At 67.9% G+C, this 18,245-nt stretch overlaps 1 protein-coding gene across 1 annotated transcript in view; it reads right to left on the reverse strand.

Moving 5' to 3' along the window:
* Positions 1–18,245, reverse strand: part of PKD1 (polycystin 1, transient receptor potential channel interacting) — a 39,327-nt gene that overhangs the window by 9,419 nt on the left and 11,663 nt on the right. Inside the window, exons 2-26 of the mRNA XM_055562314.1 lie at positions 16,502–16,573; positions 16,315–16,386; positions 16,061–16,230; positions 15,188–15,859; positions 14,920–15,103; positions 13,819–14,039; positions 13,430–13,545; positions 12,724–12,850; positions 12,161–12,408; positions 10,999–11,754; positions 10,117–10,248; positions 9,686–9,861; positions 9,371–9,501; positions 5,245–8,858; positions 4,897–5,046; positions 3,866–4,009; positions 3,506–3,785; positions 3,210–3,423; positions 2,954–3,125; positions 2,697–2,849; positions 1,933–2,077; positions 1,213–1,833; positions 810–966; positions 457–709; positions 181–376 (exon numbers count right to left, since the gene is read on the reverse strand). Of these exons, the coding sequence (XP_055418289.1) occupies positions 181–376; positions 457–709; positions 810–966; positions 1,213–1,833; positions 1,933–2,077; positions 2,697–2,849; positions 2,954–3,125; positions 3,210–3,423; positions 3,506–3,785; positions 3,866–4,009; positions 4,897–5,046; positions 5,245–8,858; positions 9,371–9,501; positions 9,686–9,861; positions 10,117–10,248; positions 10,999–11,754; positions 12,161–12,408; positions 12,724–12,850; positions 13,430–13,545; positions 13,819–14,039; positions 14,920–15,103; positions 15,188–15,859; positions 16,061–16,230; positions 16,315–16,386; positions 16,502–16,573 (9,176 nt within the window). The remainder of the gene's footprint in view (positions 1–180; positions 377–456; positions 710–809; positions 967–1,212; positions 1,834–1,932; positions 2,078–2,696; positions 2,850–2,953; positions 3,126–3,209; positions 3,424–3,505; positions 3,786–3,865; positions 4,010–4,896; positions 5,047–5,244; positions 8,859–9,370; positions 9,502–9,685; positions 9,862–10,116; positions 10,249–10,998; positions 11,755–12,160; positions 12,409–12,723; positions 12,851–13,429; positions 13,546–13,818; positions 14,040–14,919; positions 15,104–15,187; positions 15,860–16,060; positions 16,231–16,314; positions 16,387–16,501; positions 16,574–18,245) is intronic.

Raw genomic sequence — 18,245 nt, forward strand, 5'->3', positions numbered from 1 at the left:
TTCTCGCCTGGAGAATCCCATGGACAGAGGAGCCTAGAGGGCTACAGTCCATGGGGCCACTTAGCGACTAAACCACCACACGGTCGATGGCCTGGCTGGTCCTGCCCACCTGTGCATGCCAGTGGGACTGCATGCCCACAGGCCACTCCGTGCGAACCTGCCCTGCCAGAAGCCCCTCACCTGAGCCCCGGCCCCAGCCGGTCTTGACCAGGATCTCGTACTTGAAGCGGCCCCCCTTCCCGCAGAACGGGATGGCGCGGACCCGGCGGACGTCCAGCTGGTCCAGCTTACGCAGGATCACGGCCATGACTGCGTAGGTCAGCAGGCACACGGCGCAGGTCAGCAGGACGACGTGGTTGATGCCTGAGGCCGGCTCCTGGGGAGACAGGCCCGTCAGCCCCGAGGCCGCGCACCACGGCACTGGGCTCCCTTCCGTGCGGGCGCGGCGCCACTCACGGGGAAGGTGAACTCGACGCGGCTGGCAGGCACGAAGAGGCTGGCGCCGAAGGCGGTGAGGTGGCGGGTGAGGCAGACGGCCTCACGGGGCGAGGTCTCCTCCAGGGGCACCAGCCCTTCCGAGCGCCATGCCATGTGCTCCTCGCTGAAGTACTGGCAGAGCGACGTGTACAGGCGCACGGACACCGCCAGCGCCGACCAGCGGAAGTGGCTGCTCAGGTTGAGGTGGTAGCTCGCGCCCAAGTCTCGGGACCTGGAGGGGGGCGTGTCACGGCCAGGCCCCGCCCCACCCGGCCCCGCCCCGCCGCTCCCACCACGGGGAGCCCACCCTCCGAGGCCGCTGCGCACCGCACCCCGGGGCGATGAAGAAGGTGTAGGGCCTGTGGTCGCCACCCGCCAGGGCCTCCAGGCTGATCTTCTTGCTGGCTGAGCAGTTGTACTCGTTAGGCCGGGGCTCTGAGTGCAGGTAGGCAGCCAGGAAGGGCTCGGGCTCGTCCGGCAGGTACTGTTCTGTGGGCAGGCGGCATGGGCAGGCTCGGACCCCTGCCCGGGCAGCCCACACGCCCTGGGAGCCCACCCCTGTGGCCCTCTGGCCAGGCCCCTAGAGCCTCATGAAGCAGGACACAGGCCTTAACACAGGCCACAAGTTGCGGGTGCCCGTGAGAAACACAGGTTTAGCTGGCCACCCTGCAGCCCCACGAGAGCCGGTTGCAGAGAGGAGGAGGCCGCCCACCAAGGGCCCCGCCAGCCACGCACCGTCCAGCACCGTGAAGGTGAGCTGCAGGTGCAGCCCCGCCTCGGGGTTGCTGTTCTCAGGGGTGACCACAACGCTGACCGAGGCCCGGGGCTGGATGACGGTGGAGCCGGCAGGGACACACTGGCCCTGGGCGGCCTGGTCCGAGTTGTTGGGCACCTTCACAGTGATGGCGCGCTCCGAGGCCAGCTGCCTGATAGGGATCTGGGCGCCAGCCTGCGTCTGGAAGGCCATGGAGGCCACCTTGGTGGAGACGGTGTAGTTGCTGATGTAGCCGAAGGGGAAGGGGTTGGAGTCCACGAGCAGGATGAGCTGCACCACGTCGCTGAGGTTGGGCAGGGCTGCGCTGAAGGCCTCGGGGATGGAGAAGTGGCAGCCGGGGCCTGGGACGTCACCCTGGCACAGCAGGCTCCGTGGGTCCGAGCGCTTGCCCTGCGCCAGGATCTCCTCGCCCGCCAGTGTCAGGGGCTCCTCGTTGAGCACGCGGGAGCGTGTGAGAATGCCCACGAGGGCAGACGAGAGCTGGTAGGCCCTGGACGCCACCAGCAGGGAGGGGGGCTCCGCCCCCAGCTCCGAGGGCTGTGGGCCCTGCACATCTGAGCTGGCCACGTGGATGAGGTCGCCTGTGGGTGGCAGAGGAGGTGGGGGGAGGCAAGTGAGGGGAGGGGTGGTGGGAGGGGTCAAGGGAGAGGAGGGGGCAGAGGTCGGCAGGGGCGGCGCACCTGTGATGTTGAGGATGCTGTCTGCGATGGTGGTGGGTGTCCCCGCCCCTGTGGCGGTCTCCTCCTGCAGGATGCGCATCATGTCTTCCAGCCTGTGCAGCGTCTTCTTCAGGCACGAGCGGCACACGAGCTCCCGGCTGGACACCTGCAGGGCGCCCGCACCGCGTCCAGCCGGCTGGCCAGGCCAGGTGGGGCTCGCCCTGCTCACCCTGCCCCTAGCACAGCCTCTGCAGGGGCCTCCCTGCCCCCACCGGCCAATCCGAAGCAACCTTCCCGCTGTGTTCTACAGGATCCACACTGAACACACCTCTACCCCCAGTCTCTCTCCCGGGAGCCCCTCAGTGACCCTTCCCCACGTGCAGGCCAAGTTCAAGGTTACGTGGCCCCACTAGCCGTCCTGGCCCCTCACACACCCGAGCCAGCTACAGAGCAGTTAGTGACCACGGGCAGCGCAGAGACCCTGCACTACCCTCCTGAGGCCTCAGCAACAGCCACCGGCCTCCCCTGGCACTGTGCCCCCATCAGAACAGAGCCCAGCCCAGCCTGGCCGCTGACTCCTGGGCAACGGGGTGGGGACCACAGGTCCGGGGTGGAGCACAGAACAGCGTCTCCACTCCGCGCTGCCCACTACCCTCCTCGCCGTGCTTCTTGTGCCCAGAGCCCTGGGGGCTGCCCTGGGGGCATACAGCTGTGCAGGCTTGGCTGGGAAGTGAGCTCTCGAGGTGTGGGGGGGCCGGGCTGCCGTGGGGCTGGGTCTGCCCTACCGTGCACTGAGCCAGGGCGGCTGCCACCTGCTGGATGTCGTCCACCGTGTTGACCCGCAAGGACACCAGCGTCTCCGTGATGTTCTTGCGTATCTGGGCGCGCAGCTCCTGCCTGGGGTCCGGCTCCGCCAGCACGGGCAGGGTCTGCTCGTACTGCAGGCACAGGGCCGTCAGCGGGCAGCGCCAGCCGGACACCGCCAAAGGGGGCTTCCCAGGACCTGGGTGGGGGCCGCCTGGCATGGGGGGGTCTTGCCCACCTCGTTGAGCACGGCGATGAGCGCCAGTGAGTACTCCATGACGTGCTGGGGGTCGGCCTGCCGCAGCAGCCCTGGCAGCGTGCTCCCCGCCAGGCTATGCAGCCAGCCCGTGAGGTCCGGGGTGCCATCAGCAGGGTCCCCGGGGGGGTCTGGCAGGGTGATGGTCAGAGACCTAAGGGCAGAGGCGGGGCGTGAAAGGGGCTGGGCCCTCCCCTGCCCCCTGGCCGGCCGGCTGGCTCTGTGGGCACGGGCTCACCTGTTGAGGGCGACCACGGTGGCCCCCAGCTGGTCCTGCACCAGCACAGCCAGGCCCACCACGAAGTGGGGCGCGAAGCCGGGCGGCAGCACGGCCCCATAGGAGGCGAGGCTGCCCTTGTAGACGCAGAACTCCTCGCAGTGGCCCTGGCGGCAGCGCCGCAGCTGCAGGGCATACACCAGCGGCGCCCCCGCATCCTCCGCGTCCTGCCAGCCTGCGGGCCCAGGGCGTCAGCGGGGTCCCCGCCCGGCCCGCCCACCCCACGGCTGGCCCGCCCCACGGCCGGCCGTACTCACCCGTGCACTCGAAGTGCAGCTTGGTGGTGAGTGCATGCACGTCCTCCACTGGGAAGAGGCGGCAGGAGCCGCCTCGCGGCGGGCGGTTGGGCGCCAGGCGGATGGAGGCACAGCCCTGCTCCTGGCCCGAGCGGCCCAGCACGGTCAGCGTGAAGGTGTAGCCCTCGCCGTCGCGCAGCACGCCCCGCCGCACCACCAGCCGCATGCCCGTGCTGCCCGTGGATGTGGTCGTCGCGTCCAGCACCAGCGTCTCGTTGCTGAAGCTGCGCGCGGCCCACAGCTGAGGGGGCATGGAGACCACGGTGCTCGGGGACGGTCTCCCCCAGGACCACCCAGCGCCCCCAGCCCCTTCCCACTCACCCCATGCTCCGGGCCCCCGTCGCAGTTGTGACAGCGGCCCTCCAGGTACACATAGGAGCTGCGGCTCACCGCGTACACCGCCTGCGCCTTGCAGGACACGCACTCCAGGGACACAATGGGCACCCGGCCGCTGCGGACCAGCACCTGGAAGCCGGCGGGGTGAGGGGGCCTGCCGCCCGCGTGGGCTCTGCTTGTGACGTCAGACCCTCCCGTCTGCCCAGGCGGAGGGCAGCAGCAGACCCTGCTGTGCCCCAGCCCTCCTGTGCCTCCACCCCTGCAGGCTCCACCTGCCAAGGCTCCTCTCAGGCCCAGCCCTCACCCAGGACTCTGTGTGGTTTTGTGACTCCCAGGCTGGGGGAGGGGATTTGAGGACCACAGACCACGAGGACTTGTTTTCTGCAGCCCCCAGGGCCCCCGACAGGTGCGCAGACACAAGTGGATGGAAAAGCAGAGGCAGGAAGGCGTAATCGAGTGCACACATCCGTGCGGGGATGACAGCGAGCCAGGTGCGGCTCTGTCCAAGCACCCTGCTGCTGTGCACTCTGGGGGGTCCCTGGCACACAGCCCCAGATGGCCCCTCTGGGCAGGACCCCCACCGGGCAGAGGCCTGGCACCCCCCTGGCACGGGGGACGCACCCCATCCTGGGCACCAGCAGGGCCTGGCGCACTGGCTCCCATCACAGCCGGTGGGGTGCAGTGCTCAGGGACAGAGTGCGCCACGCACGTAAGGCCAGGCCTCCCCATTCCGGGAGGGGCCCCCATGTGCCAGGATGGGACAGCCTAGGGCTGTGCCTCGAGGCTTCCTGCGCCTATACGGCCTTTCTGGAGGGAAGCCAAGCCGACGGAGGTCTTGTTAAACAGAAACTGCATCGAGAGGAGTGACAACTCAAGACCGATGGCTTCCAAAAGCCCCCGAAACGTCAAGAAACCACTTAGGAACGGGAGCTGGGCACTGCGTGGGCTCCGCCTCGCCAGCCGCGCCCGTCTCTAGGGCCAAGGGCTCTCCAAGGCTGGGCCGTGGTAGCACCCACCGTTTGGCTGGTGACCTCCTCCTTGCGACCGGCCTTCCACACGGTCAGGTTGAATGTGTACTCCACGCCGGCACGCAGGCGCTCCCGAGGGATGGTGACCACGCTGCTCCCGCGGGGCCCAAAGTTCAGCACACACCCGCCAGTCTCGCTCTGCAGCCCATAACGGGGGGTGGTGGTGAGACCCCAGAGCTGCTCTGGCCTGCAGCAGCAAGACCCCCTACCCACCACTGTGGTCCAACCGCTCCCCCCACCCCCGCCCTTCACTGGGCACTCGGAGCCCAGGCCTGCTGGGCTCATCACGCAGACGCCCCAAGCGGGGCGGGGAGGACGTGCGCCCCCATGGCTGACCTGCGTTGCGGCCACGCAGGCCCAGTGGAAGCTGAGGGGCGTCTGGTCGCCATCCTCCAGGTTGGGGTCGTAGGACTTGCTCCCGTCCAGCACCAGGTCCTGAGAGTCTGACCACACGCGGGAGGAGCCGCCCTCCACGATGGGCACTAGACGCTCGGGGGCCACCGTCACGTTGGCCTGGATGCTCTGGGCCAGCGGGGTGTCCCCGAACGACACCACGAACACAAAGCAGTAGTGGCCCACGGGCAGTGCAAGCCGCGGCACCACCAGCTGGGGCCGGCTCACGTCCACACCAGGCAGGGCCACCCGGGCCGCGCGCCCAGGCCGCTGGCAGCTGGCGGCGCGATATACCTCCCAGCGGTACTCGGTCTGGTAGGTGACGCAGTCCCGCAGGTCCACGTGGGCCTCCAGGTAGTTGCGCTGGGAGCGCCGCATGAGTACCTGCGGCGGCAGGGCCACGTCCACCGCGGGCTCCCTGCAGGCCAGCACGTGGACGGTGACCGTAGCCTGTGCCACGAAGAAGCTCACCAGGTTGGAGGCATTCACCTGCACGGGGTAGTCCCCAGGCTGCAGGTAGGAGTGCACCACCCAGGGCGCCTCTGTGTCCTCCACCGGGGCCCCGTCCCCGAAGTCCCAGCGGTAGGACACGCGCCGGGGACTGGGGCTGGTGGCTGCCTCGAAGTGGGCGGAGCGGTTGGCGAAGCAGCGGGGGCCACGCAGCGCCACGTGCTGGATGGCGTCCTGCACCTCCACCAGCAGCGTGCGGTTCACGCCACCCAGCTCGTTGAAGGCGCGCACGTGGATCTCCAGCAGCCCCGCAGCCACGGGGGTGTAGGTGACGTCACGGCCCGACAGAATGACCAGGGAGTCCCCCTGCACCTTCTGCAGCGAGAAGTACCAGGCGTAGGCGACGCGGGAGCCCCGCTGCACGCGGGCGCTGAAGTTCCGCTCGGCGCCCGTGGCGATGGCCGGCCCGCAGCAGTCGGGCACCTGCAGCCCACCCACAGCCTCCAGCACTGAGATGCGCACCTGGGCCTGCGCCCGGCTTACACGGTTCTCGGCGTGCACGCTCACCGTGTAGTCCCCGACCCGGGGGAAGCTGCGGGAAAAGTGGGGCGTAGGCAGCACCTCGAGGCCGCCCCCGCCAACCTGCAGGAGGAAGCGGACGGCCGAGCCAGTGGCCAACAAGATCTGAAAGTGCACCGGCTGCCCAGGCTCCACCACCTTCCTGCTGGCCCACAGCACCAGGCCCACGATGGGCTCCTGCACCGTGAGGCTGTGTGTGGCCATGACCCAGCTGACCGCGTTGGAGGCATTGAGCTGGATCGAGACCGGGCCGGCATCGGGGAGGACCACAGTGATGTGCTGGCCCTGCCTGCTGCCACCTGGCACAGCCCAGCGCCAGCTCACGTCAGTCCCCACGGCCAGCTGCCCCCAGAAAGGCACTGTGGAACCGGCCACCACGAAGCCGCCGTCCAATTCTCTGGCCTGGATGCTGAGGCCGCCGACGGGCACCTGCACGACCACCTCCACGCTGGCATTGGCCGAGCCCAGCTGGTTCTTGGCCACTACTGTGACCAGGCACAGGCCGGGGCTGGGGAAGATGAGGGTGGTGGACGGCTCCCGGGTCTCCCAGCACAGCCCTTCCTCCAGGGACCAGCTGTAAGTGACGCTACTGCCCCCGGCCAGCTCAGCCCAGAGCCTGACACTTGTGTTAACGGCAGCTGGGTTCGGGGAGGCGGTGACGGCCAGCCACCCCACCGGCTCCACGAAGTCCACCGTGCAGTTGGCTGAGGCGCTGCCTAGCATGTTGGTGGCCCTCAGCTGGACGTGGTAGGTGCCGGCCTCAAGCACGGTGAGCGAGAAGGCTTTGCTGCTGCCGGCCAGGGCGGGGCCACCGTCGCGCTGAGCGGCCCAGCTGTAGGAGATGTTGGTGCCATCGCGCACTGCAGCCTGCAGCTGCAGCGTGCGGTTGGTAGGGAAGCAGCAGCCGCCGCCCACCACCTGCAGCCCCTCGATGTGCTGCAGGACATAGACGAAGATGCTATCTTGGGCGGCGCCCACCTCATTCTCGGCTGTGACGATGATGTTGAAGGTGCCCACAGAGCGGAAAGTGTAAGAGATGGTAGGGCCCCCGGGGATGGGTGTGCAGCGGTCGCAGAGGACCCAGGAGTAGCGCACGTCGCTGCCGGCCTCCAGCACAGTGCTGAAGCTCACGCTGCCATTGAGGGGCACCACCGTGCGGCTGGCGTTCACGCTGAGCCCCCGCACGCGCCGCTGTACCGTCACATTCAGCCGGGCCTCCCCCCGGCTCACCTCGTTCCAGCTGGCCACCCTGACTTGGAAGCAGCCTGTGCTGCTGTAGGCGTGAGTGACCGTGGGGCCCTGCAGCTGCCTGCCGTCCCCCAGCTCCCACAGGTAGCTGGCAGGGTGCCCACGGCCCACAGCGGAGAACAGGTAGGGCTGCTGCAGCTCCAGAGCATGGGAGCTATTGACCCTGATGCCCGTGACCTCCACGGGCTCCTGTACCTCCACCAGCGCCGAGTCATTGGCGGCCGAGATGTTGTTGGCCGCGGTGACTGTCACAAGGTAGGAGCCCGCGAGCCGGTAGGTGAACGTGGCCTCGGGGCCCCCGACGCGGGCGGCGCCATCCTCGGCGCCGAAGTCCCAGGTGTAGCGGTAGGGGAAGGGGGGCCAGGCGTGGGCCACCAGGCGGGCCTCGTCCCCAAGCCGCACGAACTGCCTCTCGGGCTGCAGGGTGACGTTGCCCAGCTCAGGCTCCACGCAGACACTGCTGAAGTAGTGTGCTCTGTTCACGCGGCTCGACAGCACCAGCGCCAGCGGGAACGTGCCGCTGTGTGTAAAGCTGTGCGTCACGGTCGGGTCCCCCTGGATGCTGACATTGGGTGAACCGTCCCCGAAGGTCCAGTCAAAGACGTAGTGGGAAGGGTCCCCGGTGACGTGGGCCGTGAGCCGGGCGTGCGGCTGGGAGGCGATGCAGGCCACCGGGTCGATCCACAGCACCTCCAGGACGAAGACGTGCACGGGCAGGCTGCGAGCCAGGCGGCCGGCAGGGCTGGATGCGCTCACCGTCACCGTGCAGTTCTGCGCCCGCCGGTACACATGCTCCACCGTGGCCTCAGGGCCCGTGAGCACCGCGCCGTCCCCCATGTCAAAAGTCCATGTGACGTTGTCACCGGAATCCAGGGCAGCGCTGACCACCGTGGGCACACCCTGCTCCACGGCGGGGCTCAGGCTCACCGTCAGGCCGCGGAGCTCCTCGAAGACGCGGACGCTGACGTCCGCCACCGCGTGGCTTACTGTGTTGTTGACCTCCAGGCGGACATGGTATGTGCCCCTCGAGGCGAATGTGTGGTTGACCTCTGGCTGGGGCTGGGTGACAGCTGGGGAACCATCCCCGAAGTCCCACGTGTAGAGGACACCGCCCGGCGATGGAAGCGGGCGCGGGAGGAAGGCAATGGGCCGGCCAGCCACCAGGACCTGGCTGCCCACGGCCACAGCCAGGGCGGGCAGGGCAGCACGCACGCTGACAGGCACCTGCTGCGTCAGGTTCTCAAAGGCGGTGGACACAAGCAGGGTCAGGCTGTACTCACCTGGTGGACAGGCCCTGAGTGGGGATTTGGCCAAGCCAGCGCTGCCAGCCCGCTCACAACCCACCCACCCCAGCCCCCGGGCTGTTGGCAGGGCCGCGGGGCAAACAGGGCCCCAGGCGGAGGCAGAAAGAGGTGAAGGGCGACTCAGGTGCAAATGCCCTTGGGTGATGGGCGGGTGCAGGGCCAGGACCACGAGGCTGTTTACACTTCTGTGTGAGGCTTCTGGGACTTTAGAAGCGACTTAGAAGGATCTCCCCTTCTCCCCCAGAAAAGGCTCAGGAGAGGGGAACGGGAGGGACGGAAGGGGTCTGTTTCTGGCTGGCAGACTCGCAACACGGGTCTCTGAGGCCCAATCCCCCCTCACCTCCCTTCTTCACGCTAGTGGGAGCCCCAGGCCATCAGCCCGGCTGCATTCTGGAGGCAGGACCCAGGGACCACCCCGCAGGGAGGCGCTGTCCCAGGGCAGAGCGCGCCCGAGCTGCAGGCCGTGAGGGCGGGAGGCCAGCCCTTACCTGGGAAGGTGTAGGTGTGTGAGGTGTTGTGTTCCACCAGCACCTGGGCCACCGTGGGGTCTGGGACCTCGAAGGACTCGTACGGAGGCTTGAACTGGCCAACCGCCTGCTCCCCGTCCCCAAAAGTCCACCTGCCGGGGCAGGGAGCAGGCGGTGAGCAGCCTGGGGAGGGCCTGCTGTACCCCTGCAGTGCCCGCTGGCCCGGCTGCAGCCCCCTTCCCGGGAACCACCACCCTGCCGCGGCCCCTCCGAAGGGCCCGTGTCCCCAGCACGTTCTGGCAGGGAGGTGGGGGCTGGGGGAGACGCCGCACTCACAGGAAGGCCACCTCCACGGCCGAGTCCACCAGCACGTGGGCGGCCAGCGCCAGCGTGGCGTTGGGGGCCAGCACGGGCGGCACTGCGGACATGCGCAGGCCCCGCATCCGCTGCATCGGCTCCACGGTGACGTTGAAGTGTGCGCTGACACTGCTCACATGGTTGGAGGCCGTCAGCTGTGGACACAGGCAGCAGTGAGCAGGCCGCCCGCCAGCCGCGAAGCGGTGTGGACAGAGCCCCCCAGGCCCCGCACTCACCCACCGCCGCCACGGGGTCCTCGGGAGCAGAGCGGAGCAGAAGGCATAGGTGAGCAGCGCGGCTCCGCGCCCCACCCCACGCCCCGGGTCCCGCCCCCACCGCCCAGTCCCACCCCCACCCCCCCAACCCCGCGCCCCGCCCCGCCCACTCCTGCGCCCGAGACCCCCGCCCACCGAGAGCTTGAAGACTGCTGCACTCTGGTAGATGACGTTGAAGACCACGTTGTGGAAGGTCAGGGACTGTTTGTCGTCGATGGTCCAGCGGAAGACCACGTCCGAGCCGGCCTCCACCACGGGACTGTACCTCTGCAGAAGGGCACCATGTGAGCTGGCCATGACCTGACCCAGGCCAAGGTCCCTGGGGGACGGATGCTGCCCCCAGCCCAGGTCCACCCGCCTGGACAAGGCTGTCTGTGGGCTTCCCTTTCGGCCATGGAGGTCACACCATACAGGGCTGAGCCCAGGCCTGGCCACACACCAACCTCTCTGTAACTTGGAGGCCCAGTGCCCAAGACCAGAGGCCAACCCACCACAACCTGCGCCCCCATCCCAGGCTCCCACTCGGGAGGCACGTGTGTCCCCACGGGCCTCATGGTTCTGGACGCTGCCCTGCGTCACCCGACAGGTGTAAGCAAGGAAGATGGGACACAACTGCACAATGGCCCGTGTGCAAGACGGGCACCCAGAGGACAGGCGCAGCCCGACAGCGGCCGGGCGGCAGTGGGCCCCAGCCTTAGAAAAGGATCACTTCACCTGGTGAGACCCCAGTGGGGGTCTCAAAACACACCCAGGAACAGGGCGGTCGAAGGCAGGTGAAGAGCTCAAAAACAGGCTCAGGAAACGTGGGAGAAAGAAGCGTTTTCAGAACAACTGTTCTGGAGATGACTCTCCCGTCACTTGGGGATGGACGAGCCATCTGCACGCAGGGCTACCCGCAGGAGCCTGCCCAGGACCCAACACCGGGCCCAGTGTCCCAGCAGCCAGGCACACTCCAGGATGGGGACAGGTGGCCCTCCATGGGGAGCCGCATCTCGGCAGGGCAGGGACCCCACTCACCACCAAGACGCCCTGCAGCACGCGGGCCTCGGGGCTGGGCGTGGCACGGAGCCCACGGATGGGCTCTTCTGCCGTCACCAGCAGGCTGAGGTTGGCCCGGCCGGCCCCGTTCTCCACCACCACCTCCACCTCGTGCTCGCCCTCGCGGAGCCCGGGCAGCGTCAGCATGGAAAACAGGCTGCCGTTGGCCTCCTGGGCGCAGCCAGGCGCCAGGGCCGCCACAGCGGCCGGGCAGGCAGCCTCAAAGGGTGCGCTGGCATTGCCCCCGGGCCAGCGGGCCTCGGCAGTGGCATTGGCGCCTGAGTCCACCTGCAGTACCAGGGGTGAGCCGCTGGTGGGCACATAGAGGCGGCCGTTCTGGGGGGCTGGGTAGATGGCCCGAAGCCCAGCCACTGGGGAGAGGACGTTGAAGATGCAGGTCAGGTTGTGCCTGGATACACCGTTGCCCACTGTGGCCCTGACCTCATAGCGCCCCGGCCGCCGCAGCCCCGGGTTGGGGCCCAGGCCCAGCAGAGGGGTGAGCCGCTCTGTGGCGGCCAGCAACCGCAGGGCGCAGGCGGGGCCAGCCGGGGCCGCCTCCAGCTGGGCAGGCAGGCGGGAGAGCCAGGCTGAGGCATTGGCAGAGAAATACGGAGCCTCAGAGCCTGGGAAGCTGAGTGCCGGGGGGCAGCGCAGGAGGGTGCCCGGCCCCGCGTCGTGCTGCAAAATGACGAGATCGCCGGGGAGCAGGGCGATGTCCTGGCCATGGAAGGGGACCTGCGGGAGAAGGCGGCAGGGCCGGGTTGCAGCCTCAATACGGGAGGGAGCACAGAGTCACTCCCCACGGGGGCCTCCGCGTTCCTCGGTTCCTTGGAGCACCCGGCTTCCCAGGGGCCTCCAAGGCGATCAGGGCAGGGACGGATGGGGCACAGGACAGAGAGGACGCAGGAGGGGTGGGCTGCCTGGACAGGGGCGGGGCCTCTGCCGGATGCTGACCAGCCATGCCCAGAGAGCACGTGCAAAGGCCCTGGGGTGGGGGCAGGGGAGGAGGGCACTACCAAGGCAGCAGCAAGCCACAGGGGACTGGATGGCTTGGCCGAAGGGACTGCATTTGGTCTGTGTGATGGGAAGCCAGGGCCTCGGGGGTGGAGGGAGGCAGGAAGCAGGGGCCAGAGGCACGCACTGAGTACTGGGCAGGGGGGCCTGCAGGCACGGAGAAGAGGAACTCCTTCCACAGCGTGTAGGAGACCCCAGGGAGGCCCGGCCCTGGCGTGGATCCGTTGGCACAGGCCCCAGGGTGGCAGGGGGTGTCCAGAGGCAGGCAGACGTTGGCTTGGGGGCACAGGGGCCCTTCTGGTGCGCACACAGGGGCCAGCTCAGTCCTGTTTTCCAGGGACCTACCCTGGGGCTCGCTGCTGTTTCCCGGGGCCCCTACAAGAAAAGGAGGGCTATTGGGGGCCCCAGTGTGCTTACAGACCACAGGGACACCCTGCTAGGAGACGGGGTCCTGCCAGCCAGTGTCCCCAGCCCCCAGCGTCTCTCCTCTCCCCGTCCGACCCCGGCCCCAGCACGCTCCCCTCCAGAGCCACTGTCCTTGGCATGCCTGGCATGAACTGGCGTCTCCTGGCCCCACTGTGTCCACCCTGAGGCTGGAGACCAGCCCAGTGGACAACAAATCGACAAGATGCAACAGAGCAGAGAGGCCACTCACGCCCCCCGAGTCCCGCTGCCAGGACGGGGTCCCACCTGCTCCGCGCCCCGCCCGGTACACCTGCAGCCGCAGTTGGGCGGGCCGGCCCAGTTCCTGCGTCCCGAACTCGGCAGCGGTGAGGAAGGCTTCACGGCTCGGGCTCAGTCCAGGAAATGCCATCACCTGGCAGGGAGGGGGCCGCTCAGCTCCACAGGCCCCGACCCTCAGCCTGGCCCCACCCCGACACCCTAACACCTGCCAGTCAGGGGAGGAGCCCCCCAGTGGCCTCGTCTCACACAGTAGGAGACCACGTTGCTCAGGAGAAAAACATCAGGTCAAAACCGTCTCTGAGCAATAGGAACCCCACCTTCATTTGTAAAAATACCCCCAAATGGAGAGAGAAGGCTCGGGAGATTCGGGGTTCTCCCGGGTGCCAGCCAGGGTGCTCCTCTCCTCTGCCCTGCGGTGGGTTTTCTAAATTCTCTCCACTGGACACAGGATGTTAATAAGGCCCACAAAAAGGCTTCTTGGGGTTTTTGTGGAGGGACTGTTTTGCTTTTCAAACCAACTTATTTGGCCGCACCGCGTCTCTTCTGCGCACATGGGGGTCAATCCTCTTTGCGGCCTGCGGGTTCTAGTTCCCCTGCCAGGGATCAAACCTGGTCCCGTGCACTGGGAGCGTGCAGTGCCAGCCACTGGACCCCCAGGCCAGTCCCAGTCTTCTTGCTTTCTAGAAGCAAGAAGTCCGAAGGGCCCGCCTACCTCAACGGGCTCCTGGGGAGCCAGGAGGGCCTCCTGCTGTTCCAGGGGGCTCAAAGTCCCCTGTAGGTCCCCATTGGGCGCTCCCACGAGGAAGTTCTCTGCGTCCCACACGGGGCCTGGGGTGCAAGCGTGCAATGAGATGGTAGGCCCAGGCAGGAGGAGAGTGTTGGGGGCCCAGGGGTTGAGGGACCCGGGACTGAGCTGCCTAGCAGCAGGCCCTGGCTCGCCGTACCGGCTGCGGGCCCAGTCTAGACAGGGGACACTCAGCAGACATGTGATGAGCACTGAACCGGTGCTAGGAGCAGCTGTGCTGGCCAGGTGGGGAGGACTCCCGGGTTCCTGGCCAGGGCAGCAGGCGCTCCCACCCACCCAGCCCGGGTCCCGCGCACCTCCGGGCCGCAGCTCACAGACGTAGCTGTGCGGCGCTGAGCACAGGTCCGTGTTGCACTGCCCAGCGGGCCCCAGGCGCACGCAGCGCTCGGCCGTGGCGGGATGCGGCTCCCCGGGCAGCCAGTTCTGGCAGCTCTCCAGGCTGAAGGCGCCGCCCTGGGGCGCGGGGCCCGCCGCCGCCCCCTCCACAGCTGAGAAACCGATCCACACGTCCAGGCTCCTGCGGCAGACAGCGAAGGGCCGGCGCTCAGGGGCTCCCCAGGGATGGGCACCCACCTCGCAGCAGCCAGTCAGGGGCTCCACCTCTACCCCCACTTCCAGATGGGCACACTGAGGCTCAGAGACCGGACCTGGCAAGCGGGGCCCAGGCCAGCACCTGCCCAGCCCCATCCCATGGGGCCAGGGTCCAGCTGAGACCTGCAGGGGGCTCCGCCTCACTCTGGGCCGGCCACAGGACCCATGTACATCCAGGGGAGGAGCAGGCTTCCAAGGGAGGCCTGTGGGCACCAAGACACCCACACACTGGCCCCCAAATGGGCCAGCCCCACAGCTCTGCAGGCAGAGCCAGGCACTGGGGCTGTGTTACTAACTGGGGACCCCAGGACCCGGGGCAAGGGCTGTGACCGCTCTGAGCCTCAATCTCCCCTCAGGACACAGGACGTTCAGCGGGGCCCACAGCCCGTCAGCCCCTTCCCACAGGGACCCACAGGGGCAGGGGGCCAGCCTCCACCCCATCCCACCCCTGGCCACAGCAGGCTCTGAGGGCCACCCCTGGTGACCGCTGTAGAGCAGAGTCCCCCACAGGCCTGGATGGCCAGAGTGCCCAAGAGGCTCCTGGGCTGCAGGCGGCACTGACCACGGACCGCCCAGCAAGGTCACACCAGACCTGCCCCGCCCTCTGCAGGAGGGGCCCAGCTCGGGCAGACAGGGAGGACACAGGACTGGGTAGGGGCCAACTACCACAGCGGGCACCCCTGCGGCCATGGCTGCATCAGGAGAGCCGACAGGAGCAGCCGCCCACAGGCACAACACGCTGCTGCCCGGAGCCCGCCGGCCGGCCAGACACAGCCCCTGCAGACGCCCCGCACCCGGGCAGGCACCTGGTGACACGGGAGACCAGGAAGTGCTGCACGGCGGGGCTGTCCACCATGGCCAGGGCGGCCCCAGCCCAGGCCCGGCACTGCTCCTGCGCCTGCGCCCAGGACGCCTTCTCTGCCCGCAGGCTGTAGCAGTGCCCGTTGCCGGGGAAGATCTCCGTGTCCGAGGGGCAGAGCGGGTGCACCACTGGGGGCAGAGGGCAGAGACGGGCGTCAGCGTGTGCCCAGCCCGGGCAGTCCGCCCACCTGACGCGGCCAGGGCGGGCCCCACCTTGGGCTGGCTCCTCTCCCAGGGCCACGATGCTGTAGGCAGCCTCCAGGCCCGAGCCGCCGCGGTTTCGGACGCCGAGCTGCAGGGTCTCATCGCTGTGCACCGAGGCCACACAGACGAGCTCCAGGGCAGCGGGGGCTGCCTCCACCTGCACCTCCACCCCCAGCCGGGCAGAGCCCACCCCCAGGGCCAGCAGGGCCGTTACGGGGTAGCGGCCGGGCAGCACATAGCGGTGAGTGGCGTCCGGGCCCGCGACATCCACTTCCGGGGAGCCATCGCCAAAGTCCCAATGCGTGGAGCTGACCGGCAGCGAGGCAGTGACATGGAAGACTGCGGGCTGGCCAGAGGCCAGGGGTCCTTGGGGCCCCAGCAGAGCGGCCCCCGGGGAGGCAGGGAAGACGTGCTGGAGGAGGCTGGGCTCCCGGCAGGCGGGGGCAGGGGGCAGGGAGGGGCCGGAGCAGGAGGGCAGACAGGCGGAAGAGGCGTTGGGGGGCCGGGCCGCCCCGCACAGGCACCGGCCCTGCTCCGAGAGGGCTGCGAGGGCCTGGCCAGCCGCAAAGCAGAGGGCGCTGCAGGCCTCAGGGGCCAGTGGGCCCTCGGGGGCGGCCGAGAAGGCCACCAGTGCCACGGCGCCCGAGCTGTCATCAGGGACACAGGCAACATACTCCTCACCTGCAAGGGCGGGCAGGCCGGTCCCAAGGGTGCGCTCCTCACCCCACCCCATCCCAGACTGCATCACCTCCGAGCCCGCGCACACCGTCCCCTGGGCTGAAGGGCCCTCCCGACCCCTCCCCAGTCAGTAACTGCCCCCCACCCGAGAGGACCTGCAGGGGTCCCGCCTGGCCACTCAGCCGTGCCCCCTGGCACACTCACCACAGGCTCCATCCAGCAGCGCTCCGCCAAGCAGTGGCTGGCCAGCCAGGGGGCCAGGCCCGGCGCACGTGGCCGCCTCGGGCCGCACCACGCGGACCCGCTGCCCCTCCACCCAGCGCGGCAGCCAGGCCAGACCACAGTCACACTCAAGCGGGTTCCCGCCCAGATTTCTGTAGCGGATGGGGCAGGCTCAGTGGGCAGTGCGGGGCCCCCAGGCCCAGCCACCCACAGCCACCAAAACCATCGACACTTACATTTCACTTAAATTAAATAAATTAGCAAATATTCCTTCTTCTAACGTAGAAATCTTGTTGTTGCTTATGTCCCTGTAAGAAAGGAGGGGTTCAACGTGGTTTGACATGAGCCCCCGAACCACCACGGGGACAGGCTGCCGCCCGCCTGCAGCGTGGAAGCCCGCAGCCGCCCCTGGGGGACACTCACAGCTCCGTCAACGCCGAGAGGTTCGCCAGTAGCCCAATGTCCAGCGCCTGGAGCAGGTTGTGGGAGACATCCCTGCAGAGTGCGGCAGACAGAGGTCAGCACGGGGCGGCCCAGACGCCCTCTGCCCGTGGCCCCCACCCGGAGCTCCGTTTGCCCAGGTCAGTGCTGCTGCCCATCTGGGAAACCCGAGGCAGGAGGAGCTGGCCCCAGCGCTGCATCCATGCCCCCTGCCCCCCCTGCCCAGCAGGGTTGGGGGCATCGTGGGGGGCAGGCTTCACCCCTCCACACGGGGTTCAGAACACAGGAGGCAGCCCAGCAGTCTCCAGGGCCGGGCACCCAGATGCTGCTGGGGGGTTGGGGGTGTCCTGAGATACAGTGGGGCACAAACCAGACCAAGGGGAGGGACCCTGGTGGAGGACCCCGCAGCACAGCAACGGTGACAGCCTGGTTAACCCTCCGGGCTCAGGGCACCGCGTAGAGCTGGACTCCCATAAACCCAGGCACTCAAGGTCAATAGAACCGTGTCAAAGAACCAACCCCAGCACAAGCACAGGAGAGGAACCAGGTTCTCAAAGCAGAAACTATGAACAGAAGGAAAATCTCAAAAGCCAGAAGATACAACTGCATAAAAGCACGCAACATCCACACAATATATCGGAAAACAAACTACCAGCCGGGAAAAGCACCAGCAGTGAAGACCACGGATTGTTGTTCAGTCACTCGGTCGTGTCTGACTGTGACCCCATGGACTGCGGCACGCCAGGCCTCCCTGTCAATCACCATCTCCTGGAGTTTTCTTAAACCCATGTCCATCGAGTCGGTGATGCCATAAAGGCTCATAATACTCTCTCCATATATGCTGTTAACAAACCATAAAGAAAGCAAGCTACTCCAGGAAAGAAAATTTAAAAAAGGCCAGAGATGAGAATAGGACGAGAAATACAAACGTCACAGATGTACAAGAAAACGCCCAGTCTTGTAACAACTGGAGAAACACCAAGAAAACAGCACAACAGCCCCTCGACCTGCCATCAGCCGCAGCGCTGGCGACGTGGCAACACAGTGGCAGCGTGACCCCAGCCCCTCGAGAGTCCTCCCGGGGACACTCCAGCCACCAATGCCACCTCCCCTCCCGGCCTGGAGGTGGAGGCCGGTCGCCCCACGGGTCCAGATTCTAGGATGGGGACACCGGACCAGCCTGACTCAGGGGGCACCAGTCTCCACACTGGCGCGGCCTGGACCTCCCGCCCTCTGAGCCTCTGTGCGTCCGGGTGTCATGCTGGCCCTCGGACGTCCCAGAATGCCGCTCGCCAGCCCGGCCCTCCCAGTGATGACCATAGGCCACGGGCCCGCCAGTGCCTCCGCCAGGCCTGTCTGTCTCCAGGTCCCACCAGCCCAGTGCCCCCGGCCACAGCCCAGTCCAGACCCCCACCCCAGGTGCCCCCCCAGCCCTGCTGTCCCAGCTCCCTCAGCAGCTAGGGGCTGCCCGAGCCCAGCTCCATTGCCCCACCCAGCCCACGCACAGCGGAGCTTAGTAAGAACTGGCTGGTGTGGAGACAAGGTCCTCCTGGGAGTCGAGGCCGAGTGAAGCCTACACCCCAAGCGCACACCTTGGGCGGTGCTGGGGTACCTAGGGCCACCCCTCACTCCCTGCTCACGACGTCCAGGAACGAGGCTCAGGAAGCGACCCCCACCCCGGTCCCTGACAGCTGCTCCTCCTGGAGCCTGGCTGTCCACGCAGGGC

The sequence above is a fragment of the Bubalus kerabau genome, chromosome 23, assembly GCF_029407905.1.
Source record: "Bubalus kerabau isolate K-KA32 ecotype Philippines breed swamp buffalo chromosome 23, PCC_UOA_SB_1v2, whole genome shotgun sequence".
NCBI classification, from domain to species: domain Eukaryota; kingdom Metazoa; phylum Chordata; class Mammalia; order Artiodactyla; family Bovidae; genus Bubalus; species Bubalus kerabau.